The following is a 27,250-nucleotide window of genomic DNA, read 5'->3' on the forward strand; positions in this document are numbered from 1 at the left end:
TGGTGGTTGGCTTTGGACCATGGTTCCCTATCTCCACTTCTTGCATAGCTGGCATTATAAATCTGCACCACTACAACTGACTTGTTTATTGAGGTTGTTTTTCTAGCACGCGCACGTGCGCGTGCGTGCGTGCGTGCGTGCGTGCGTGCGTGTGTGTGTGTGTGTGTGTGTGTGTGTGTGTGTGTTGGCCTTGAATTAAAATTCTGACACCTCTGTCTCCATGGATGGTCTTTAACTTTGTGATTTAACAGAATGAATGCCCAGGGATACCTGAGTGAATGACTCACCTGTACTTTGTGCCCAAGGCAGTGGCTCTTGGTGATGCCAAGTCAATATACACCGATGGTATTCTGGGCGGGGGTCCAGTTTCACATCACATGATAACTAAGGAATAAAGAAAAGAAGCAAATTTGGCCACATGATCATTTCTTAAAATTAGAAAGCTGGGGCTCTTGTGCAGAAGACACAGTAGGCACAGAAAATACCCTTAGAATTCTATGATTTCTTTCATTTCCCTCCTTATTTTGAGGACAGGAAGCCAGAGGCAGAACTGCTCTAGTGAAAGAGAAAAGAAGGCTAAGAAGAACAGATTAAAAAGGTAATGTTTATTTCTTAGTATTTTTATGGGTTTATGAAGAGGGAGAGGCTGCCAGTGAAATGAGAAACTAAAGCAGTCATCTTTAACATTGAGAATAAAGGAGGTAGACCTAAACAAATCCAGTAATATGTATTGATCAGTCCATCCATCCAATATTTACTGAGGACCTAATAATGTATTAGGCACTATTCAACTACCCATTTATAGAACTTTTTTCAACATAAAAAGGATCTTTCACTAGCCATCAGCTACATTTATATTTGCCAATAGGGTGACCTGCCGTCATGCCAAATCATTTTGTGTCTTTCAATCTCTGTATGTTCTCCAGCACTAAGTGGTTAGAGCTCCTCAGGGAGCTAGGCAACTGTTCCGCCACTGAGCTAGCTACACTCCAGCTCTCACTCACAGGATTGTTTGGTTTGCTTGTGTTTTAGCAAGTTTTCTCCCTCAGCAATGGTATTGATTTGTTCTTGATAGTACAGTAGAATCAGCACTGCACTGAAATGATAGGGACTCCTAGGTTCTTTTCCATTTCTTTTCTTTTTTTTTTTTTTTTTTGGTCGGTCGTGGGGCTTGAACTCTGGGCCTGGGCACTGTCCCTCAGCTCTTCAGCTCAAGGTGAGCGCTCTACCGCTTGAGCTACAGCGCCACTTCCGGTTTTCTGGTGGTTTATTGGAGATAGGAGTCTCACAGTCTCTCCTGCCTGGGCTGGCTTTGAACCGCGATCCTCAGATCTCAGCCTCCTGAGTAGCTAGGATTACAGGCGTGAGCCACCAGCGCCCGGCTTTCTTTTCCATTTCTTGCTAACTGCTATTCCGTATTAGCAAGTTATTTTGTTGTCTTAAAACTGCTTAAAACTATACAATGCAGTTCTCTTATATAATGGCTAAAATGTCTTCAAGCTTTATTGTCCTAACATTTTTAAACTGCTACTTTCATCTAGTCTAAAGATGAACATTTTTTGTTTTAAGGGAAAACATTTATGTAAATTTAAGAAACAAAAGCCAACTGAATTAAGTTAAAGTGAATGAAATCTTTTTTCATACCCTGTTGAGAAACAGAAATTCCTTTTGCAGTTATAAATGAAATGGACTGGATTTTGGGGTGATTTACTAAATGCAGAATACTTTAATAGCTAATATATTTATTTGTACTGACATTATTGTTCTAGTATATCATTTAATTTAAAAAGTACTTGTTTATGAGCTCCAGTGCTTCAGAGAACGATGCATCCAGGATAAATACACACATGTACACCATTTTTTTTTTTAGTAAATAAAACATTGTAAAAGATGAGTGTTTTGTTTGTGATAAAAATTGGTCAGTTCTGCGGACTGGGAATGTTCCCTTTGGTTCATTTATATATTTGCTTGGTACATGATAATCACTCAATAGAAAAAAAACCTGACTAGCTTTTGTAATATAGGGAATGGTCTACACAGAAACATCTGTGTGAGAGATTTAGTTAAAACAACAGCAGCAGCAACAAAAAACAGGTGTAGAGGATGAGAAGATAGGCCATGGGATAAAAATACACAAAGAACATTTAAAACACAGTAAGGAAATGAATAATTTAGTTTCAAAAACTGGACAAAAATCTGACCAGAACAGTTGATGTTAGGGATGTATCACAGATGAAAGTTAGGATATAAGATGATGTTCCACATCCTATGTCATTATGGACCTGCTCATTAAAACAACATTGTAAGGCCAATACACATCCATTAGAAAAGCCAAATGTGGGGCTGGGAAGGTGGCTCAGTGGTACACTGCTTGCCTTACATGCATGAGGCCCTGGGTTCGATTCCTCAGCACCACATAAGCAGAAAAAGCCAGAAATGCCATTGTGGCTCAAGTGGTAGAGTGCTAGCCTTGAGCTGAAGAGCTGAGGGACAGCTTCCAGGCCCAGTGTTCAGGCCCCATGATCCCCGCCCCCCCAAAGCCAAATGTCCAGCATTCAGACACTATCAAACACTGATAAGGAAGCGTAGCAAGAGGTGCCCGCTTTTACTGCTTGTGGAAGAGCAAAATGGCACAGCCATTTTGGACAAGTGACTGGCAGCGTCAACATAGACATACTTTTAACATATGATCATGGTATTTATACAAATGAAGTGAAAACATATGTCTACACAAAAGCCTGCACATGGATGTTTATGACAGCTTTATTCAAACTGCCAAAACTTGGAAGTAAACAAGATGTCCTCAGTGGATAAACAAACTAGGATAAATTCCAGACAATGATATATTATTCAACACTAAGATGAAATGAGCTATCAAGCCATGAAGACATGGAAGAAATTTAAATATATATTGCTAAGTAAAAGAAGTCTGTCTGAAAAGTTTATATACTATGTGGTTCCAAGAATATGGCATTTTAGGGGTGGGGATGGGGAACCTATGGAACCAAGGAAATAATCAGGAGTTTGTGGAGGTGGGGAAGGAAAGGATTAGCAGGTAGCACATAAACAATTTTTATGACAGTGCTATTCTGTATAATATTGTAATGTAGATACATGTCATTAAGCATTTGTCAAAACCTATATAACTTCTACTAAGAGTGAAGCCTAAGGCTCAATAGCTATGTGCATCTGATCATATAAAATAATATTTAGTTGGGTGCCGGTGGCTCACACCTGTAATCCTAGCTACTCAGGAGGCTGAGATCTGAGGATCTTGGTTCAAAGCCAGTCCGGGCAGGAAAATCTGTGAAATTCTTTTCTCCAATAAACCACCAGAAAACCAGAAGTGGCACTGTAGCTAACGTGGTAGAGTGCTAGCCTTGAGCTGATGAGCTGAGAGACAGCGCTCAGGCCCAGAGTTCAAGCCCCACGACCAAAAACAACAAAAACAACAAAAATTATTGAAATGAACTCCGGGAAATGGAAACAATGTTTTTTCCCTTTTGTTGCTGTTTTTCTTTTCCTTTTGTCTTGTTTGTTCACTTACCTGTCTTTGGGAGAGCAAGGGAGGCACAGAAATGGTAGGACAAATGCAGCAGTGCTACTCACTAGACAATGTGTTAAAAATGAACTACACAACTTTGGGTGAGGATAGGAGGGAAAACCTAGGAGTGAGTGAAGGAAGGGGTGACATTGTTTAAAAAGAAATGTAATCTTTATCTGACTTATGTAACTGTAACCTCTCTGTATATCACCTTTATGTAATAATAACAATGCAAAGAAAGGACTCTGGGTGACAGCGATATGTTACTTTAGGTTAATCAATTTTGGGCAAACATTAGCATTCTTGTGCCAGATGTTGACAGTGGAGGAGACTAAGTATTGTGTGGGGAGGGGAAATGTGGGACTTTTCTGTTCTTTCTGCTCAATTTTTCTGGGGAGCTAAAATTGCTCTAAAACAAAAATTTACTAATAAAAAACAAAAGACTATTCTGTCTTTCCTCTTTGTCTAGTTCATCTTACAGAGAAGTGATTCAAAGTGAATGAGAAGGGCTTCTCGGGATTTTTTTGCCTGTATCTTTCACGTATGGAATTTACCATGCTAAGAAAGGAGGTGGTGATGGTGGAAACTTTTCAGGAAGAAGAATCCCAGGCAGAAATGGAATTTTCTTTCATTTTTGGAAACTGAGTAGCTTGGCACAATCAGAGTATGGGATAGGAAACAGGTGAAACTGGAGAGGAAAACTGAGGACGTTAGATAGAGGGCCTCCTGTACCTTAGGAGGAGTTTAGAGTTAATCCTGATGAGCACTGAAGGATTTTCATTGAAGACAGGCAACTGATAAAAGAGGGGAAAGGAGGACGGTAGTTGATAGAAGGGGTGAGATTAATGGTAATATATTGCAAAAATGTGGTAATAGAACAATGAAATCCCCCTCTAAATAACTAATGTGAGTTAATAAAATAAAAAAGGGGCTTAAAAGAGACAAGGTTAGAAGAAGAGTACATTAAATAAGCTGAAAACTACAATACTATTATTATTTCCATTTAACCAAAAGCCAAAAGTGGAGCTATAGCTCAAGTGGTCAGAATGCTAGCCCTGAGTTCAGGCCCCAGAACTGGCAAAAAAAAAAAAAAAAAAAAAAAAAAAAAAGATTGAACCAAGCTTGTGGATTCCTTTCTTTTCTCTTTTCATTTTCCTTCCTTCACTCCTTCCTCCCTTGCTGTTTTTCTTAGGGTCTTACTATGCAGGATGGCCTTGAACTCATCCTGCTAAGTTCAGAGATTACAGGTCTACATTCTACTAAAGGATTTTTAGAGTGAGTTAGAGTTGAAAAGTAAAATAAGAAGTTGAAAGTGTACACAAATGTTTGATGTATTGTCTTACACATAACAGGCTTTAGGTAGGATGAACAAAATGGTGAACCACAAGAACTTATAGGATGAAGTAGGGGTTATAAGAGCTTAAATTAGATTTTTTTTATCTACTGCTTAAAAGGTACACCAGAGAGGACCCTGAGCTTATTTACTCTGTAAATCATCTAAAACTTATATCCATTCAAAGTCCTTACATATGTTGGTATGAATCAAATTCATGTTTCCAAAGTTTCTAGTTATATTTCTCATTTTGTAATAATTTGCAACCAATGTACTCTTTTTATGAATCATGTGCAGTTCTGTTCCTTTAAATATGTTTGAAATTGGTAAGTCATATATAATATTCTCATGTGACAGGAATCCTATATCTTTTAATGTAGAACATTTCTCTTTATAACTGAAAAACCTTAGCAGTGTTCAAACAGAAACACTTTGTAGTTCATTGCTTATGACATCAGTCAGAAAGTATTCATCAGGTTCTTACGGCCGCAGAACAGTAATGCTCACACATTAGAATAGTTTGGTGGAGATCCAGCAAGAATGCATTCTTCCAAGACTGATTTAGTCCCATAAGAGATAAAAGTATTTTCCCTTCTTCTTTATCGTCTTTGCTCCTCCCTTCTCCCTCCCCTGGTCCCCCTTCCTTCTCCTTCCCCCTCTCCCTCTCCTCCTTTCGTCCTATTCTTTTTTCTGGTGGTACTGGGGTTTGAACTCAGGGCCTAGCCCTTGCTAGGTAGGTGTTCTAGTATTTAAGCCATGCCCTCAGCCCTTTTTTGCTTTAGTTATTTTTCAGGTAGGGTCTTGAGTTTTTGCCTAGGGCAGGCCTCAGGCCATAATCACCCTACCTATGGCTTCTGAGTAGCTGGGACGTGTGATATCATACCCTGCCTTTTTCCATTTCTTACTCACTGCATGAGGGAGGGTTTTTTTTTTTTTTGTTTTGTTTTTTTCACGAGGGAATTTTTAATGGCCTTACCTCAATTATGATTCTAGAGACAAAAAGTTGAGAACAAGGGCAATATAGGGTGTTAAGATGGTATATCAGAGAACATAGTAAGATGTTCTCTTATGGTAAAACTATGTCAATAATTTGGATCATTAAATACTAGGATTATGTACTGAAAACCAGAAGTATTTCATTTCCAACTATAAAGCAAGCGGTTATTCTAAACTGATACTTATCTGAATGCTTTAATATAGAAGGGTGACATTTTATGTGCTGACATTAAATTAAAAAATATTATAAAGGTGATGTACAGAGAAGTGACAGTTACATAATCCAGTAATGAGTATATTCTTTTTGGACAATGTTGCTCCTTCCCTCATTCTCTCCATTTTTTCTCTCCTGTCCCCACCCTGTGCTGACCTTTTAAAAATAACGCAGGCTTCTTGCCCTATGTATAAGATGATGATATCAGAGTCCTAATATCCACCCCACTTCCCCAAAGTACTAAAGGACTGTGGCATCTATTTTGGAGAACAGTAATGAGAAGGTAAAAGCTGTAGGCTGTATGTTGCATCAGCAGAGACAGATCAGAAGATGTACCATACTTCCAGGTAGTAAATAGGGTTATTGTCCTCAAGTGGCAGTCATGTCAGTGTAGGTATGGGAGTCATTTGGGGAGTTAAAAACAACAGGGACAAGTAGCAAAACATACCTATGGACCATGTTGGCAGTTCCTGTGGTGCTGCTGTGGGAGAAAAGTATTTACTTGATTCTTGGACCAGTTCCTAGTTCCCTGAATTGACAGGAAACAGGCAGCATATGAACGGTGTATCAAGCATCATTCTGATGAGAGACCACCATCAATCAAATCATTGCTGTTAGGATGGATGACTGCCACAATGCCAGAAAGAGATACTAAATTTTAAAACAAGAAATGAATATAAGGATTTATAAGGGCTTTTCAGAGTCAGAGAATTCTTCTTACAAGACTTTGGTTTTTTCCTTGGTTTAGTAACCGTTACTGTTAATGGTTTGTATAAATCTATGACTTTCTGACTTGATCAAAATAGTTAATTTCAAATAGGACTACCATTGTGAAGATTAGAAAAAAAACGGACTTTTAAAAAAAAGTTTTAGGAAAAGAGATTTCTTCATCCTTTTTCACCCCAGTAGTTAGAAGGTCAATGTTAAGACTGTATTAAGTCTAGATTTTGTTGTTTATTTAATGTATGTTCAGAGCAATATTTTTGTTAATATTTCCTCTTCTATGTTTTCTCTTCTTCCTGTCAAACAGAGTATTCTTTTATATCTGAATTTACTTCAGAACTCTTGAAAAGTAATGGTTTGGTGTAGTAGTTTATTGCCAAGAATGTTGCTCATGAGTAATAGAGAAAGTGAATAATATAATTAGTTGAGTAAGTTAAGTAGTGTTGGTGGAGAAGTGAACTATTTCCAAATGGTTTTTATATAGTACATATAATTCCTCAGTCTTGTTTGTCTTTTTTTTAAACAATAAGATCACCCTTTCCTGAATCTCCAAGTTCTCTTTTTAGTTCTTTGGTTGTCTTTCTTTTTTTTCTGGATTGTTTGAGATTTAATACTAGAGTCACAGGAAAAGTAAACAGGTTAATTTCTGTACTCTGTGACTTTACACTGGAGAAAAGTAATTTTTATCCCTCAGTGCGTACAGATTGTGTGTCGGTGATCTTGACTGCTTTGTTTAAAGGATTACATTATGTTCTCTGGACTCTTTTTATAGCCTTCTAGCAAAGGAAGTCATCTGGGGGGAAATTATGAGACTCTTCCTCTTACCTCACAAAGGGGAGAACAATATGTCATTCACCATTAACATGAATCCTATATGTTTACTTTGGATTAGAAAGCATATCCTTTTTTTTTTTTTTATGAAGCTTCCACTTGAGTTTCTTGCTATTAGAAAACATTACCCTGGCTTTGATGATGGTTGGCCGAGGATCCAAGATGCCCTGCATCTTTCTCAGAGCAGGCACAACAAAGAGATTGCAGGTGACCACGGCTGATACAGGATTCCCTGAAAGTCAACCAAATAGTTATTTATATCATATCACATAAAGCTGTCAAACAATTACAGCCATCTGTACCTTTGGGTATTTAGGACATGTTGGAAATGATCCCACAATCAGTCTTCTTCTGAGACATCTTGCAACCAACAGGGTAAAAGAATAAAGGTACAGGGGTACTATCCATCACATGCCACCGAGGGGGTTAACATTTACTTTTGATAAAACAGAGAATTCTCATAACCAGCAGCTCTTTGACAATATTTTTGATTTTTGACAGCCATGTATTGAAACTCATTACCTGATAAAGGTTTTTTTTTTTTTTTTTTTTTTTGGTGTGTGTGTGTGTGAGTGTGTGTGTGTGTGAGTGTGAGTGTGTGTGTGTTCAAAGCGAGGGACACTGGAGGTCAAATCCAGAGTCTTGTGCATTTACATCACTGAGCCCTAGCCTCATACATTTTAAACCAGGCTAAATGTTTTATGTATCTTCTTGATATTTTTAAAGTACTTAAAATCAATGTATAACTGTTAAGACTGGTTTCAAAAAATAGGAAAATGTAGATAAGCGTAAGGAAATTTATCTATAATCAATTCTAATCAGAGATGTCTTTAACTTTAAAAACAAGCACCAAGTAAGTTCACATGGAGATAGATACTCTGGACTGAATTATGTCTTCTCCAATTCATATGAGTGTGCCCTAACCCCTAATGTGGCTGTATTTGGAAACAAGGCCCCTGAGGGGGTGGTTACAATTAAATGAGGACTTGAGGTTGAGTTAATCTTTTTTTAATTGTAAAGGTGTTGTACGGAGGGGTTACCGATACATGTCAGGTACTGAGTACATTTCTTTTTGAACAGTGCCACCTCTTCCCTCATTTTCTCCTAGTTTTTACCCTCCCGACTCCCCTTTCCCACAAGTTGTGTAGTTGACTTTCAACATAGTGCCTAGTGAGTATCACTGCTGAATTAGTTCATCCTTTGTTTCACCAAAGGTGGTGTTAATCTGATAGGACTGGTTTCAGTATAGTAAGAAGGCATTGCAGAAGTGTGTGTGCACAGAGGAAAGGTCATGTGAGGATGCAGAGGGACAGTGGCTGACCACACATCAGGAAGAGGAGCCTCCCAGGAAACACCACCATGGGGACCTTGATTTTGGACTTTTATTTAAACTACTCAGTCTGTGGTACTGTTATAGATGCTAGAGCAAATTCCTACACATACCAACTTCTTGTTAAGTTATAAAAAGATTTAAGAAATTCAAATGTAATTCTGTAGGAAAATAATCTAAGTGTGTCACATACTTCAAAAGGAGGAGGTTGGACTATATGATTCTTAAGATTCTAATTCTGAAGTCCTAATTTTATTCTTTTTGACAGCTGAATGTGTATGTGTATATTTATGTATGTATATATATATTTATATATATATGTATGTATATATATATATATATATATGTGTAAACTAGTGGAGGAAAATGGGTTTATGAGATTTTTGTGTTCCCTTTCCTGAAGTGCTGTTAATTCCCTCCTCAAAGTAAAAGAAAGGCAATGATCAGATTAGTCTATTATTAGATAAAACCATATTTTCAATTCTCTTCTACCACAAAATAACTGAGATCAGGGTTTAGTTTAGTTTTTTTTTTTTTTTTTTTTTTTTGGTCTATGCTGGGGCTTGAACTCAGGGCCTGGGCTCTGTCCCTGAGCTCTTTCACTCAAGGCTAGCCCTCTATCACTTTGAGCCACAGTGCCACTTCCATTTTTTTTTTAGTGGTTAATTGGAGATAAGAGTCTTATGGGGACTTTTCTGCCTGGGCTGGCTTCGAACCATGACTCTCAAATCTCAGCCTCCTGAGTAGCTAGGATTACTGGCATGAGCCACCAGCACCCAGCTGAGAGTAGGTTTTTCTTTTTAGGTTGTAGAAAGGGATCAACTGATATTAATAATTTTAATTGAAAAATGAGATGTTCAATAGAACAGGTTTTTTTCTTTTGAGGTGAGGTCTCACTATTGCGCAGTCTCACCTTACACTTGCTATGTAGTTTATCAGACTAACTTCAAACTTATAATGCTCTTTATCCTCTCAAGTGCTGATACTATAGGTGTGCATGATCATGCTCCTCAAATACCACATTCTTAGTATTACTTTTCCCTTGCCTCAAATATATTACCAATGAGTATACAATTCCTATACTACTACCCTATACAGCTGCTGTTAAAATGAATTGCTCTATATAAGGAAAAAAAACTAGAAGACTGTCAAAAAGTTATAATAGTTTCTCTGGGTGGTAGAAGGAATTATAGATATTTATTTATGCTCATATATAGTGGACATGTATTATTATAATTTTTAAAAAGTTGGCAAGTAAATATAAAAAACTATTACATTTGTTATAATTAAACTTACTGAAAACCTTTAAGTTGATAGCCTTCAAGAAATTAGAAATATACTTAGAAGTTGAGAATTCTTACAAATGGAATGACTTGCTGTGTCTAGAATCTGAACATGTGAGTTGTTGCTGCTCTCTTTTGGTTCATTCAGGATGAACAGAGTGAGTTTCAAATCAGTTTGCAGATAGCTTTTAATTTTGTATTTTCTTTGGCAGATGAATTGCTTCACTAGAAATGTTAAAATAGGTTCCCATGAAAGTTTTCTTTGTAGGGCTGAGGTAAGATGGGAGAAGTACAGTACCTGCCTAGCAAGTATGGGTCCCTGAGTTCAAACCCTCATATATACACATACACACTGATACACTGTCACTGATGGTCCGCACGTTAAGCCATGTCTTCTGAAGACAAAGTAGCATCTCTTCCAAGAAAAACATAGGTAAGAGAAGGCCCTCCCCCGCTTTTTTTTTTGTTGGTTGTGGGGCTTGAACTCTGGGCCTGGGTGCTGTGCCTCAGCTCTTCAGCTCAAGGCTAGCACTCTTGAGCCAAAACCCCACTTCTTGTTTTCTGGTGATTTACTGGAGACTTTCCTGCCAGTGCTGGCTCTGAACCACAATCTTTAGATCTCAGCCTCCGGAGTAGTTAGGATAACAGGCGTGAGCCACCAGCGCCTGGCCCCATTTTGTAATATGATTTTTATGGTATCCAAGGAAATAGTAAAGGCCTTCAGTAATCTCAGGCCATCCTTTTTTTTTATCCTGGTATTGGGGCTTGAACTCAGGGACTAGGTGCTGTCCCCAAGCTTTTTACTCAAGGTAGTGCTTTAATACTGAGCTAGAGCTCCATTTCCAGTTTTTTGATGGTTATAACATTCGGAAATAAGATTCTCATGGACTTTGAACCTTGATACATAGATCTCAGCCTCCTGAGTAGCTAGGATTCAGGCATGAGCCATCAGAACCTGGCTCCATAGATATATTTTAAAGGCTCTTTTAGGTCTGGGAAGTTGTAGAGTTTTAGGTCTGGCTCAGTGGTAGAGAGTGCTTGCCTTGCATGCCTGAGGCCCTGGGTTCCATTCCTCAGCACCACATAAGCAGAAAAAAGCTGGAAATGGTACTGTGGCTCAAGTGGTAGGGTGCTAGCCTTGAGCTGAAGAGCTGAGGGACAGCACCCAGGCCCAGAGTTCAGGCCCCACACCAACCAAAAAAAAAAAAAAGGCTGTTTTATTTAAATATTTTACATGATGGAATTTAATGTTAGGGGATTATAATGTTGTTAAAGTTTAAAAATGTTTTACCTGACTCTTATTTTTCTATATTTGAGATTTACTTAATATAAAAAGCAAATAAATAGCCCAGACCTATGAGATTTGTGACCGAAAGGAACAAGTAAGTTATTTTTTGAAGAAATCTATCTCAGAAACAGGGACTTGGACAGAATTATTAGAGTGTAATTTTAAGTCAAAAAATAAGTAGATACATAAAAGATCTAAAGTGCTTTAAAAATTATTTGTATTTATCAAGCCTTTAAATACAGGGCCAATAAAGTAATAAACAATAATTAGACAATCCTTGTCAATTGAACCACATTATTTTTTCTATAATCTGAACATGTGGGTTTTTGCTCAGATGGGAGCAAGGGTGGTGATTGCAGACATCAGACTGATGATGTGTGGATTGTGGCTGAGATGCATCAGGACCAGTGGAAGGAGAGGTGCATCTCCCTAGTCGCCTCAAATCTTATAAGTAGAGACAGCAGTTGTTTTTAAAAATTGTTTTGTTTAGACACAGGGTCTTGCTATGTAGTTCATGATGGTCTCCAATTTATGATCCTCCTGCCTTAATTCTCCCCAGTGCTGGAATTCATTATTCGCTTATTTGTATTTTTCAATCTTTTTTTTTTTTTTTGGTCGTGGGGCCTAAACTCTGGTCCTGGGTGCTGCTGCCCTCAGCTCTTCAGCTCAAGGCTAACACTCTACCATTTGAGCCACAGTGCCACTTTCTTTCCTGCCTAGGCTGGCTTTGAACCACAATCTTCAGATCTTAGCCTCCTCAGTAGCTAGGATTACAGGTGCCACTGGCACCTGGCTCAATCTAGTATTTTTTATGGATAGCTCAAGCAAGGGCTTTGGCTCTTTGATCATGGTACTTCTAGTTGTGAAAAATGATTAGCCTGCTACCTGTGACCAATTTCCTATAAAGAAAAGGTAGGTGCCCTAGAAGATCTAGTGATAGTGAACATTTTATTATCATCTTAGGGTTTGGAATGTGCTCCAGAAGCATTATCCCATTTTATAGAAGAAATAGGTTCAGAGGGTGAAGTGATTTGTCAGAAAAGCTGGGACTGAAGTCCCAATGCTTTTAGATTCCAAATCAATTAATCTGATTGGTAACTGGATCTGAGAAGTCCAAAAATTTGGGGATAATATTTTTCAGAAAAAGTGGAAAACATCTCAGAGTTCTTACCTGGTAGTGCAAAAATAATTTTTCTTACACCATCAATATCCAAAGTTGCAAATGTTGTTGGCAAACTAGAAGAAAAATTAAAATGCTTGTTAGTGATTGTTAAGGAACAGAAGTAAATAAAGTGTTCCAGTTTTCCTATGTTGCTATTCATAAAGATCACTTATCATACAAAACCACTTTTCTGTTGACTTGCCTTCAAATCTTTATACTCTGAAGTATTTCAGAAGCATCTAAATGATTTTGCTTTCAGAATCTTCTGTTTCCTTTTCTTTTTCTTGTCAGTGCCACAGAAACATTCCAAATTCTCAAGTTTCCCTTCTACTTAGCAAGTCTGTTTTATTTTTGGTGGTGATTTATAACTATCATTCTTATTATAAGAAGACTTGATCATATCTGTCTAATTGCTTCTTGTTTAAAGTATTATCCTTTTAACATTATACTTAACAGTATAAATGAAACATATCAAAATCAGCTTTTGAAATATACAAATAACTAAAATATTATAGCTATAACCAGATAGCAATTAAGAATATTGTCAGATATGCTTTCTCAAGATTATGACATAAACTCTTAACACAGCAATGGGTAGGATAAGTGGTTTGGAGGGAGTAACTAATTGAGAAGAGTGATTTTTTTTCTATTAATTGCCCTTATGTAAGATTTTAGCTATCAATCTCATGTTTATTACAACTCCCATATTGGTAAAACTTTATTCTTTTTTTGGGGGGTCTGGTAGTGGCCCTGAACTCTGGGCCTGGGCACTATCCCTCAGCTCTTCAGCTCAAGGCTAGCACTCTAACACTTGAGCCACAGCGCCACTTCTGGCTTTTTTTCCCTGCTTATGTGGTGTTGAGGAATCGAACCCAGGGCCTCATGCATGCAAGGCAAGCGCTCTACCACTGAGCCACCTTTCCAGACCAAATTTTATTCTTTTAAGCACCAAAATTATATTTCCTTTTTACTAGTTTGCAGGTTGATCTTTCAAAAATGGACTATTCACTTGGTACTTTTTGAAATAGTATGGTAATATTGGAATTTCTGTTAATATACAGCTGTCATTATTAATATAATCCCTTAACTTAGTGATGTCAGATCACAGGATGGAAAGGTTGTTTTTAACCTATGAACTTTCTTAACTTTATGCCTTTGTGAGCCTGTGATTCAGTTCTATTTCTTCCTTTCAGTTTTCTTGTGTGGTTTTCCTTAATCCCAGACTGCTATCAAAGAACAGTAGTAATAGTCATATTGATTAAAAGGCAATATTAATATGATAGTATCAACTATTACTTAAAAAGTAGTTACCTCATTATTTCATTGTCTCAGAACAACACTAAGAGGTGACAACTATCATTGGATAGATAAGGAAATGGAAACTCAAGACACTGAGCAATTTGACCAAATATCACTCAGCTACTCAGTGGGGAAACAAAAGATCTGGAACCAAGGTTATTTACCTTTATGGCCCATATTTGATAAAGCTCTTATACCATGTTCTAATGAAGTGCTAGTATTTGGACTTTGTGACATCTATTTTGCTTATTTCTTGATTCTTTGTTTTAAATATATGTGATTTTAGGCTGTCATCTCAATTTGCAGATAGGTGACTTGGAAATGTTTATTACTGTGTCATGAAAGCAATTTCCAAGTTACATCACTGATAACAGGTATGCTTACTATAGATGTCATGTAAAACCAGTGACTGGTAGATCTATTTGGTAATACTACAAATGCTTTTCTGAGTATCTTTGTCTGTAAAATGAAATAGATATTATATTTGTAATGTACTGTAGATGAAGAGAGCAAAGTTAAACTAAGAAAACTTTTCATTTTACTATTAAGTAGCAATTACCTCTACTTTCTTCTTTAGAAAAGCATGAAATTTTAGCCAATTAAAAGAAGCACACTTAAATTTCATAACCACTTTACTATAGTGAACCAGCCTAGATACTACAAGTGAGGAGAAAATGCATAATGCTTTCTTCTTTCTACTGTATTCAAAGTTGATATGAATTATGAGGCCCTTTCATATCATCTTTTGCATCTCACAGATAGGTAGTGTGATTTCTCTAAAAGTACTCTCTTTCAAAAGATTCTATTTACAAGAAAACATTTGGCTATCTTGCATTGCCATTACAAGTGTCCTACAGCTAGGCCATGAGGCTTTTAAGCCCTGGAAAGCCATATCCTTTGTTTAACTCTCCTCTTGATGTCAGAATGTTAACAACATTTATGCAATAACTGAGATCCCAAAGTGTTATGATTTTAGGAGAGAAGAATAAACATTAGGAAGTGAAGAACTCCTAAAGGGGAAGAAAGTGGTAAATAATAAACTGAAAAGAAAACAAATCTATAGCTGGGTGCTGGTAGCTCACACCCGTAATCCTAGCTACTCAGGAGGTTGAGATCTGAGGACTGTGGTTCAAAGCCAGCCCAGAGAAGGAAAGTCCATGAGACTACTATCTCCAATAAACCACCAGAAAACCGAAAGTGGCACTGTGGCTCAAGTGGCTCAGTCCCTTAGCTGAAGAGCTAAGGGACAGTGCCTAGGCCCAGAGTTCAAGCCCCATGACCTAGCCAAAAAAAAAAAAAAAATCACTATATGGGCTGGGAAGGTGGCTCAGTGATAAAGTGCTTGCCTTACATGCATGAGGCCCTGGGTTCTATTCCTCAGCACCACATAAGCAGAAAAAAGCTGGAAGTGGTGCTGTGGCTCAAGTGGTAGAACACTAGACTTGAGCTGAAGAGTTGAGGGATAGTGCCCAGGTCCAGAGTTCAGGTCCCATGACCGACCAAAAAAAAAAAAATCACTATAGAAGTTGTGTTTTAAGTAATATTTCTCCTCTAGAGGCAAGAGTAAAAGTTACATTGGCTTCCTTCTGATAACAAAGGGAAAATTAATTAATTTTTTGAGATTATGAGCACAATGGCAAATTTTGGGAATGTCCTTTGTATTCTAATTCAATTGGGCTGGGAAAGTGGCTCAGTGGTAGAGCGCTAGCCTTGAGCTGAAGAGCTGAGGGACAGTGCCCAGCCCCAGAGTTCAGGCCCCACGACCGACCGGACCCCCCCCCCCCCCAAAAAAAAATCTAACTCAATTAGTACTGTTTAAAGGAACAGGGGAAAAGATTATCATAACATTTGCTTATGAAAAGGGCTTTGTCAGCAGATGCTGGGGAATATTCAACAAGCAACTACAGAAATAAACTGTCAAGAATTAGGAATTCTATGTAAGTGTGGAAAAAGCTTTAGGGACAAATAATCTTTATTAAATATGGCCAAATCATGATAGTAAAGCCTGACCACTGTCAGAGCTCAATAAATCAGGGATATTAGGAAGTCTGGCTTGACACTTAAGGCTTCAGGAAACATATTTCCCATAGCTGATTTATAACAACTGGGAAGTTCTATCCCACTCTCTATCAGAATTCATGAGCACCCATCTGAGTATAATTTTGAACAGAATCATCATCTCTAACACCATGGATGTGTGCTGAACTGCTTACTCATACACTGAGGTCTTTGAATAGAGAACCAAAGGTGGTTAAATAGCAGGGGTCTGAGCAGGCAGATTCCCAGTGTTTGGCATTATTTGAGGATTTGCTTAAACATTTTTTTACTTTGGGTTATTAATTCTTAGAAATATGCAAAATCTTAATATGTGGTTACTTTTTTCCTCCTGGGAAATAGTAGGTTGCAGGGTTAAACATAGGAAGGGAAAAATACTGTTAGAATCTAATTAAACCAGAGAATACACAATAGACAGAGAAACTTGTTAAACATAACCCAAGGAGGCAATTTGCCAAATCCATTTGTCAGCATAAGTGTTCCAGTTTACCTAAGAAGTCATAATAAACAAATGTTTTTTTAAAAAGGGAAGGAGTAAATATAGATTTAACAGCCACTTAACAAATACTGTGAGTGACCTTGCCTGAATCTGGAAGCAAACAAAACAATTATGAAAAGGGATTATTTTCCTTGACATTTGGGAGAACTTGAATATCAGGACATTATATGCCAAAGAATTAACTTGGTAAGACAGTACACTTGTATTTACATAAGAGAATGCTCTTATTGTTCTCATTACTTACCAAAGTGATATGATGTTTACAATTGGCTTTAAAATACTCATCCTTTCCCTCCCATAAGAGGTAGGATGGAAGAACTGATGAAACAATTACAGAAAAGTGTTGATGGTTACTGAACTGGGTAATAGGTACATGGGAGATGGCTCCTTGTATACTCTACTTTTATATTTGAGATTTTTTTCCCCCCACTAAGCTGCCTTTAAAAATAGTGAATGAAGCCAGGAGCTGGAGACTGAGATCTAAACCAGGTCAGAAAAGTCTATGAGACTCTTATCTCTGATAAAGTATTCAGAAAAAGCTGGAAGTGGCGCTGTAGCTCAAGGGGTAGAGTTCTAGCCTTGAGCCAAAAGAAGCTCAGGGACAGTGCCCAGGACTGGCAAAATAAATAATTAAATTAATTAAAAAAGAGAATGAATTAGTATGCAGAAATAGATAAAGAATAGTAAGGAATGGGACATGAAAATTAAAAAGAAAAAAGAGGTTGGAAAATTGTTTGCTTTGTACCAAACCCAGATTCATCTGTGACATGGATTCTTATTCCAAATATGTATGTATTCAGAAGATTCCAGAACTAAAATATTGTTTATTAAAAAGTTAACCTAAGGGCTGGGAAGGTGGCTCAGTGGTAAAGCGCTTGCCTTGCATGCTCGAGGCCCTGGGTTCGATTCCTCAGCACCACATAAGCAAAAAGAAAAAAGCCAGAAGTGGCACTGTGGCTCAAGTGGTAGAGCGCTAGCCTTGAGCTGAAGAGCTGAGGGAAAGCGCCCAGGCCCAGAGTTCAGGCTCCACGACCGGACCCCCCCAAAGGAAAAAAAAAGTTAACCTAACATAGAATATGTAAAAAGAAGGCATATAACTGGATTAGGTAAAGCAATCCAAATCAATTCCATATATGAGATAAAATGATTTTCATACCCTGGTTTCATAAAAACTCTGCCAAAATGGATCTGAGCATGAAGATCAATGTCCAGCACCTGCTTGAGATAGTCCTGCAAAATTAAAAACAGTCATTTTAACATCTTAATATTAGACTTGTAATACTTTTAAATGAAAATAAACTGAATTCATGAATTTAAAACATTTTTGTTATTTTAGTAAAATTGATTTGCTTAATACAAATATTACTTCATTCCTTATTCATTCATTTAATCAGTATTTTCAGAGCACCTGCTATGTGCTGAGTACCAATCAGGGGGATATAGCCACAAATAAAAGGGACAACAATTCTGCTCTTATGGGAAGAACATTCCAGTAGAGGACATTAGATACATACATTAGTGTATAATATCCTTACTTAATGGGGTTTTTGATCTTTTTTTCTCAGACACTTTTAACAACTATGCCTTAAATTTTGCCTGGCAGAGCAACCACATGTGTGTGTCATGCAATATTCTACTTAATGGTCCTAAAGAATATACTTTTCTTTAAGAGAGACTTGGTCATTTGCTCACAGCTTGCTAATCCAAATATGTCAACTAAAAGGAAAACTTGAAGGAACTCTAAAAGAGACCTTCTGCTAACAACAAAAATACAACATGCCCTCCCCCCTCCCCAGCCTCCCCCCTCTCCCCCCAACATGGCTAGCCTGTCTTCATGATCCACTCAGAATGACCTCACAAAATAAAAGGTACAACATGACCCCATATGGTTGTAGACAAAGAGGAAAAAATGAACCATGTGGGGGCTGGGAAGGTGGCTCAGTGGTAGAGTGCTTGCCTTGCATGCTCGAGGCCCTGGGTTCGATTCCTCAGCACCACATAAGCAAAAAGAAAAAAGCCGGAAGTGGCGCTGTGGCTCAAGTGGTAGAGTGTTAGCCTTGAGCTGAAGAGCTGAGGGACAGCACCCAAGCCCAGAGTTCAGGCCCCACGACCGGACCTCCCCCCCCCCAAAAAAAAGAATCATGTGGCACTGTGGCTCAAGCGGTAGAGCGATAGACTTGAGCTGAAGAGGTCAGGGAGAGAGCCCAGGCCCAGAGTTCAAGCCTCACAACCAACAAAAAAAAAATTCTTTCAAGTGATAAAATCTTAAGATCTATTTCTGAATTTAATCTTTATTAATCCAAGAATGAGTGTACTAATCTGTCAATCTACTATTTCATACATTACAAGGGACTTGTTAAAAAAAAAAAAGGACTGTTCCCCTCTATCTCCAGCTCCAGCCCAAATCACCTAGCCTGAATTGCAGTAGGTCCCTTTGCCAATATTTAATCTTTTCTATTTATTCTTCACTTGCATAGAGGTACAAGAGATCCTCTGAGACACATTTGAGCAATTTACCTTCTAATACTTAACCATTTTCCTGGTTTTTAGGAAATAAGCCTTTTTTTAAAAAAAGTATCCCAAGATTCCTATATTTTCTAGCTTTCTTTTATAATCATCTGCTGTCAGCCTTCTTCTCACCCAGACATGTTCTTTCAGTCGTTATTTATTTATTTATTTTTGGTCGGTCCTGGGGCCTTAACTCTGGGCCTAGGCACTGTCCCTCAGCTCTTAAGCTCAAGGCTAGCACCCTACCACTTGAGCCAGAGTTCCCCTTCTGGCTTTTTCTCCTTATGTGGTGCTGAAGAATTGAACCCAGGGCCTCATGCATGCAAGGGAAGCGCTCTACCACTGAGCCACCTTCCCAGCCCCTTTCAGTCTTTCTCTGTCCATTCTTGCAGGACTATATTGCTTTTAGCTACTTAGCTGTCTTGTTTCCACTCTTGGAAAATATTCTTCCTCTGCCTCTTTCTTTCTTCCTTTCCTTATCCCTGTCTCATTTGTCTGAAACTTCTCTGAACTCTATAAGGCTGGAAGATATATTAATTCAGTTATTTTTATTTTGAGGTTGTATTATTACTTGTGGTAAATTTAGACTTGTTCTATATTCCTGATGGATTTTTCTATGGCAAATGACAAAATGTGCCTGATGTGGTGGCACTTGCTTGTAATCCTAGGACTGGAAACATAGTTCAGTCAATGGTAGTCCTGAATTCATTCCTAGAACTGCAAAAGACCAAAAAACAATGACACAAAATAAAACTTGGGCAGAAGCTAATCAAACAGAAAATAGCCTGTGAGAGCAAAAAGCAGAAGCTAACCACAGACAATAACCCTTGAAAGAAAAAACAAAAACAAAAAACCTTTCTCCTAAAGTCTAGTAATCCTTTGTCCCTCTACGAATCCCCTGCTTCTTGTGCTAGGGAATCAAACTCAGGAAAGTGCTCTACCACTGAGCTAAACATGCTAGTCCTCTTGCAAAAACACTAAAAAACTAAAAGTTACTTTATTTAGGTCCTAATTGATTGCAATCTGGGAAAACAAAGATTTAAGCAATCTCATTTGGCTTGCTTGTTCTTGGCTTGGCACTTCACCTTAAGTCATGCTCCCAGCCCTGTTTTGCGGCTTAACCGAAAATGGAATCTAATTGGATTTTCAGGCTGGCTTTGAACTTGGATCACGTTGTTCTCAGCCTCTTGAGTAGCTTGGGTTATAGGCATGAGTCACCAGAGCTAGGCTTAATTAGCTGCTTTTTAAAATTCAGAATGATGAGTTTTAATGGGAAGATTCAGTCTATGTTTAGTCTAATACTGTTATTTTTGAGCTTAAAATTGTTTGTTTCCTATTTGTTACTTCTGTTTTTCTTTCCTTTTTCTTCTAGCAAATACCTCTTTCCCTTCTATTACCTTTTCCCTTCTATTGTAAGTTATATGCATTTGTATTTTAATAGTTATTTTGGAGATTACAGTATCTACCTGGCTTTATATATCAACCATGACTTCGTAGCTTAAAAATAATTTCCAAGGTAACACAAGGATTTTAAACTGTGAACTATTACTCTTTACTTCCTATGCTACTATGTATTATATATCTCACACTTTCAAGTATGTTTTTATATATTTCAAGTAAGTATTTCAACTATTACATATATTCTATATATTTCAAGTAGATAATACATACTCTACATATTCCAAGTATGTACATATGCTACATATATACTTAGTGTATAATATTTACATATATTTCAAACCACCTAAGGTATGATTTTATGTGATCAATATTCATTGGCATTTACTGCATGTTAAATCCTTTCTTTTACTCTATAATCCTTTCTGCATTCCATGCTGCCAGTATCTTGATGCCTAAAAAACTCCCATTGGGGTAATCTACTCAGTTTTCCTTTGGCCGAAAATGTCTTTACCTTCATTTTTGAAGGAAAATTTTGCTCATGTATATTTCCATATTGGGAGTAACTTTTTCCTGAATATTGTAAGTTCATTTCATTGTTTTCTAGTTTCTCTCATTTATGTTAAAATAATTTCTCTTGGTTTTATTGATCCTTTGAAGGTAATGTGTTCTTCTGATAAGATTCTACTTTTGTCTTTGGGTTTTAGTAGTTTAGCTATGATTATCTAGGTATTGTTTCTCTGTACTTATCCTGCTTAATATTAATAGAACTCCTTGATCTCTCTCTGGTTTTGATGTCTTTTACTGGCTTGAAAAACTGTTTCAGCTCTAAAAATGGCTCTAAATGTGTCACTTCTTAGATATGGCTTCTTACTTGATCTTTAATTACATATTAGAGCTATCATCATGTCCTATATATATATTTTATGTTCTTGTCCATATTTTATTTTTCTGAAAATTTCACTAGATTCTTATACAGATTCCAGTTTTCTAGTGAAAGTCTCCATTTTGTTAGTTTCTTCAAACATATAATAGCCTTTTAGGGTCTACAAGAGACAATATAAATATCAGCACACTTTCAAAGCTTTTTTTTCTTAATTTTTAGTACTTTTTTCTATCTCTGGTATGCCTGGTAATTTTACAAGCTGAATATTAAATATTATATATGAAAAGAATGGAGGATTATAGATTTCTCTAGAAATGACCTAATTTCTTTTGGAAGTTAGCTAAGGTAAACTCACATTATCTTGACTTAATTAGGTCAAATTTTGTCAAATTATATAATTTGACAATTTTGGACATTGTAAGGCTGGATTATTTCCCATTTGTCCTTATCCCCAGAGCACAGTCTTATAAGACTTTAAATGGAGAGCCTTGGGTATTTTCTGGGGCCCTTTCTCGGTGGCAGGTCTAAATGCCCAAGACACTGGACATTCTGCTTGTATTCATTAGTTTTTCAGCTACTTTTTTATGTCTGGCTTTTTGACTTCTGGAAACATCAGAGCCTTCCTTTTCTCCAACCCTCCCTTTTGGAATTTAATAAGTTTTTATTTTTTTGAGACATGGTCTCACTATGTACCTCTGGTTAGTCTTCAACTTGAGGTCTTCCTACCTCCACCTCCCCTGTGGTAGGATTTCAGATATGAACTACTGCAATCAGCATCAACTAGTATTTTTGAATTTTTGTTATATCACAGAAATTCTGTGTTTTGAGAATTTAATGGTAAACAAGACGTAGTTCCTGAAACAATTAAGTCCTATTACATTTATTAGAACTAAACTGCCTTAAGTAAACCAAAAAGTTTAAGAATTACCATTTGTATTAAAGGCTGTAAAGAAATAAGCAGGTACTGAAATAGAGAATGGTGTGGTAGGGTAGAATATTAAAAAAAAAAGAGATCATCTTAGAAGAGAGTGATGCATTAGCTAAGTTGTGAAGGATAGGAAGGATTTGGGCATGGGAAGAGTGCTACAGAGGAAGGGAAGTACTTATTAAGGCTTCTAAAGCAGCAGAGGGCATCTAGAACTGAAAAGGTGACTAAAGGTGATAAATGAGTGGAGAGAAGCATAAGCTGAGTTTGCAGTGGTCAGAGGCTTTTTCTTCAAGGACTTGAAGGTTATGATAAACAGTTTAGAAAGTAGATGCTTATTAGGCATACTTAATAAATGAATAAAATACTTTATTTTTCTTGCTAACAAATCTCCCATTTATAAACTAATCTCCTATTTAGTCCTTTTTAACATGAAGAAGTGTTTAATGTTCCTCATGATAGAGGGAAAGCTTATTCCAGACATAGTAATAAATGCTGAAGATCCTCATTATTATTAACTTTCTATCTGACTAAGGAAGCATGGAACTTCTTTGATACTCAGAACCGAAGAGTCAGATAAGAGAAACTAAATGAAGGAGCAAAGTCTTTTCCTCAATCAGGTAAGGACAAATACTACTTTTAGAAAAATTATGAAAGAACTTGCAATGACCAAGGAAGATTACTGGCTATCAACTGCAGCACAACCTTCTGGGTTATTTACACATATGAGTTATTTATATAAATAAAGCTTTAAGAACACTGATCATAAGTATAATTAACTGAATGTGTCCCCTTCCCCTACCAAATTCGTATGTTCAAACCCTAATTCCAGTGGGAGCAGGCTTTGAGGAGTTGATTAGGTTGTGCCTGTGTAGCTTTCATGAACAGGATTAGTGCCCTCACTCTTTCTGCCTTGTAAAGGTAAAGTCAGCTATCTGCAACCTGGAAGATGGGCCTCACCAAACTCTGCCCATGCTATTATATTCAGTGTAGAAATCCAAGGTTGCAAAGCTGTGAATATAAATGTTGGTCACTCAGTTTAAAATACTTTGATACAACAGCTTGAGCTAAGACAGTGGATCTAATGTTTATTCAAATAAATGCAAATAAATTCTGATGGAACTGTAACTGATCGTTCCCTGTGGGTATAGACTAGTTGTGGCAGCTATTGGCAAATTTATTTTAGCATTCCTAATTACCTGTATCTGCATGTGTGATCTTTGAATTTTCCTTTGAGTTGGTTTACTATCTTACAGGTTCTCACATTAGTGAGGCTACATAAAAACCTTTTACATGTGTTCACTTTACATGTTTACTAGATGCAGGATTTTATCTTAGAAATTATTCCTGAACAATTTTGATGGCTCCAACTGAGATGCCACAGTGATTTATTGGGCTGAGCCAGTTAAACTTTGCTGCCAGGGAGAAGATGCACTTTATGGGTGGCTGAAACCTGGGCACATATATACTTGGTTCCTGTTGTGAATTCCAAGTGGCAATAAAACTTTTGTTGTCTGTTTGCCCCCTTCTGCTGATTTTGGTTCTGGTTTTGTTTCCACACACAATAAAATATTCCTGCTGTGGCAGAAGTCATCAAGAATCTAGTTTAGCCATTTTGAGACATCTTCAATCAATTAAATTAAGTCAATTCTTAAGAAAAGACAGAGAATCTGGTTTATTAGTATTTCTTCTTTATTTCTTTTATTGTGCATTTTGAGACCAAATCAATTAAGAAGTTATGTCTTATATGAAGGCAAATAGCTCTTTATTAGTTGGCAGATGAATTAATCAGAGGCTGACGCTGTAGAACTGAAGCTGTTATGTTCCTTATGTGTCTGAATATCCAGAAAACATTTGCTTTGTTTTGTGAATGCAAAATGTTCTCCTATTTCTGTGGATATTTATGAATCAAGTTACATTGTGTCTTAAAGGTACTCTATTCTGACTGGTTTAAAAAGATATATTCTATTTACATAATGCTTACTTTCCTAAAATCTCCAGAAAATAAAGAAATGTAAGTATTCATGGACTGGGATTGCAGTAGTGGTGTCTGAATGCAGGTTCCATGCTTGTTGGGGAGCCCATACCTCCAGCCTTTGCACTGGTTGTTTCTGAGATACAGTTTTGCTTCCTGGCTGGGCATGTGTCTAGGATCAAGAATCAAGTGTTACAAGTTTTCTGTCCTAGCTGAGATGACAGGTAAATGTTACTACACCTAGCATGTTTCTGTTGAGATGAATTCTCATAAACTTTTCTGACCCGCTACCTTGGAACTGTAATCTTCCCACATAGCTTATGGTGATAGGTGTGTGCTACTGCATCACAGCTATTGGTTGAGAAGGGGTCTGGTGGACTTTTTTTTTGTGTGTGTGGGTGTGGGGAGGGAGGGTCAGGTCAGAACCAGAGTCCTCCTGTTCTCAGCCTCCCAAGTGGCTAGGATTATTAGCTAGAGCCACTGGCACCTGGCTTTTCATTAATTTTTAAGAGAAAAGTTTTAGTATGTTGCCCAGGCTAGTCTCAAGCATCCTTCCCCAGACTTCTGAGTAGCTGAGACTATAGGTATGTATGAGCACACCTGGTAACTTAATGTGCCACACTAGAAAAAATATTTCTTATAATTTTAAGAATTCGGGTTCATATGGCTATGGTAATTATTTTAGTAAGTGAGACTAGCTTAATAATTTTAGTTGTAAGAAATCCCATCCAAGTTCCTTATTGGTTATAGTAGCAATATAAACACAGTTGTTAAGAATCTGTGATCTACAGAATGTTTCTGTTTTATTCTGATGCTTGCCTGAGGCTCTGTTATAAGCACCATCAATAACTTGACAGGTTCAGAGCACTAGGGAAAAGGACTGCACAGCTGCTTCAAACTAATGACAGATGCTATATGCAGGCATCTGTAGTGATATATCATGAATAACTTTTATACTCTGCCAGTTTGGAATTCCAGAACTCAAGTTTGAAAGCAGGTACTTTTGTGAAAACAGACTGCTAACTTGAGATTTAGCAGAACAAAAATAACATAGGACTGAATGAAATTATAAGGAAAACTTTTTGTGTTTATTTGGTATATTATTGATTTGTTTTAAATACTCTATGACTGAATAACTGAGGATTTGCCAAATAAATTCAAGGGGGCTCATATAGTTGATACTCTTGGGCTCACATTAAAGGCAAATGTAGTGCAACCAATCAGTCCTTTCATTGGGGTCAGTAACGATATTTGGAGTTAGTCTGATCCCATGGGTGGTGGAGACACCATCATATGAAAATGGTGTTTTGTGTTTTGTAAAGATGAAAACTGAAAAGGCTGAGCGGGCAGAAGGAAGTGGATATGTGGAGACATATATAGCTATGGGCTATGAACAGGTAAGGGCAAGTTTTTTTGTTTTTTGTTTTTAATCCTTGGCAGAGGGAAAAGTCCGTGGATCCTAAAAGCTGCTCTTTCTACTCTGTTTAGCAGGGAATGTGGTAGACTTCAGAGGAGATAGCTGGCAAGTACCCAGAAAGAAGATAGCTGTCTAGACCATCCCAACCTCCCCATGATTCTCAGCTGCCAATACACTGTAATTCAGTGGAGTCAATCTAATGTGTGACCAGAATTCTCTAGATATTTCCAGTGCAAACTAGTGGCTAGGTGTGTTTCCCTGATGCTTCTGTGCTGCGTCAGCCCCTCCAGGTTTCTTGACATAATTCTTGGAGGTAACAGTCCTCAGTGATGGCTTAAATAAAATTTCTTGCCAATTCTGTAGCAAGGTGTTCTGAATATGATTTTCCTGTAGTCAAATACATTTCTCCCATACCTGAGTGTTTGTACTTAAGAGACTTACATCTGCTACATAATGCCTATGGATCTTTCCTTGATCTCCCTGTTTTTTCAGAGATTGTTCTTCAGGTTCAGCTCTTGGGCTGAAGTAGATGTTCTAGCCTTTATACTTTTCTTTCTACTTCTAAAGTACATAGAATTCTTTTTGGTGGTTGGCAGAAATCTTCTGCATGAGTATTTTACCTCTTTCTTTCTGGCTACCATTATCTCTACTCCAGAAGGTGATATTAGTTCAGAGGGAATGTTTTGGGATGCTCAGGTTCTAAAATCTCTTCTTTGTAAATTAAAGGTGTAGTGTAGTTATCATACCATACAGAGAGAAGCAAATCAAAACTAAATGAAAAACCCAATATGCTTAGTTATACTGGCTTTATTTGTAAAGAAAACTCCCTAAGATGACTGACACCTTTGTTGGTACTAATAAAAAAGGTTCAGAAGTGTCCTGTCATTACTACAAAGTTGTGCCATGACTACACAACTACCAAGCTTGTGTGTGCAGTAAGCTTGTTCTCTCTTAGAACTATTCAAAATGACAACTTTAGGTCTGCCAAATAGGTGTTATCGCACAATTAAGTTCATAAGAACAAAGATAAATACTACATGAAAACATCCCTGGGAATAATAAATTTATTATTTGATTAGTCCTGACTTTCAGACTTGTTCTTGTGATATTGAGACCAATTTGATGATTATGAAAACAGACTTGTTGCAAGTTATTTCTCTACTACAGTACAGACCTCAGGCCCAGCCTTTGGATCTCATGAGAGATGAAGGAATTTGTTCTACCTGGGGCTAAATTCTTCTGTGACATTCAGGAAAGACTTGGGTAGCCATATTTGTTATAAGAATATCTACACTCACATCAACACTTTCATTCCTGGATGTAATTGGATTGATATGCATTTTCATCCCTGGTTTTTGGTAGCTGAAATATTATTCTCAATTATTGTGAAACTAAGATTTGTTAATGGACAGTAGGCATTTTCTGTTCAGGCTACTGAATTTGGAGATTTGATCTCAGTTTACTGCCAGAAAGTCAGATTATAAATGTAGGCAGTTTTATAGCTAAGGAAAGGCATATTATCACATACATATACATGTCTTAAAATAAATCAGACTCTTAGTAAGAATTTTAGTGAAACTACCA

The 27,250-nt window shown here is 37.3% G+C and overlaps 1 protein-coding gene and 1 long non-coding RNA gene across 10 annotated transcripts in view; one reads left to right on the plus strand and one right to left on the minus strand.

The window, feature by feature from the left end:
- On the plus strand, window positions 1-25,646 carry LOC138833373 (uncharacterized). Its single transcript, XR_011373866.1, has 3 exons — window positions 1-598; window positions 22,810-22,894; window positions 25,572-25,646. It is a non-coding gene; the product is annotated as an uncharacterized lncRNA (long non-coding RNA).
- Window positions 1-27,250, minus strand: part of Gphn (gephyrin) — a 380,642-nt gene that overhangs the window by 2,661 nt on the left and 350,731 nt on the right. For all 9 annotated transcript variants that reach the window (XM_070031737.1, XM_070031733.1, XM_070031738.1 and 6 more), the window contains 4 exons: window positions 17,714-17,787; window positions 12,714-12,778; window positions 7,770-7,873; window positions 288-384 (listed from right to left, as the gene is read on the minus strand). In XM_070031737.1, coding sequence (XP_069887838.1) covers window positions 288-384; window positions 7,770-7,873; window positions 12,714-12,778; window positions 17,714-17,787 — 340 coding nt within the window. The remainder of the gene's footprint in view (window positions 1-287; window positions 385-7,769; window positions 7,874-12,713; window positions 12,779-17,713; window positions 17,788-27,250) is intronic.

The sequence above is a fragment of the Dipodomys merriami genome, unplaced genomic scaffold, assembly GCF_024711535.1.
Source record: "Dipodomys merriami isolate MVZ:Mamm:240054 unplaced genomic scaffold, mDipMer1.0.p SCAF_1, whole genome shotgun sequence".
Classification (NCBI taxonomy): domain Eukaryota; kingdom Metazoa; phylum Chordata; class Mammalia; order Rodentia; family Heteromyidae; genus Dipodomys; species Dipodomys merriami.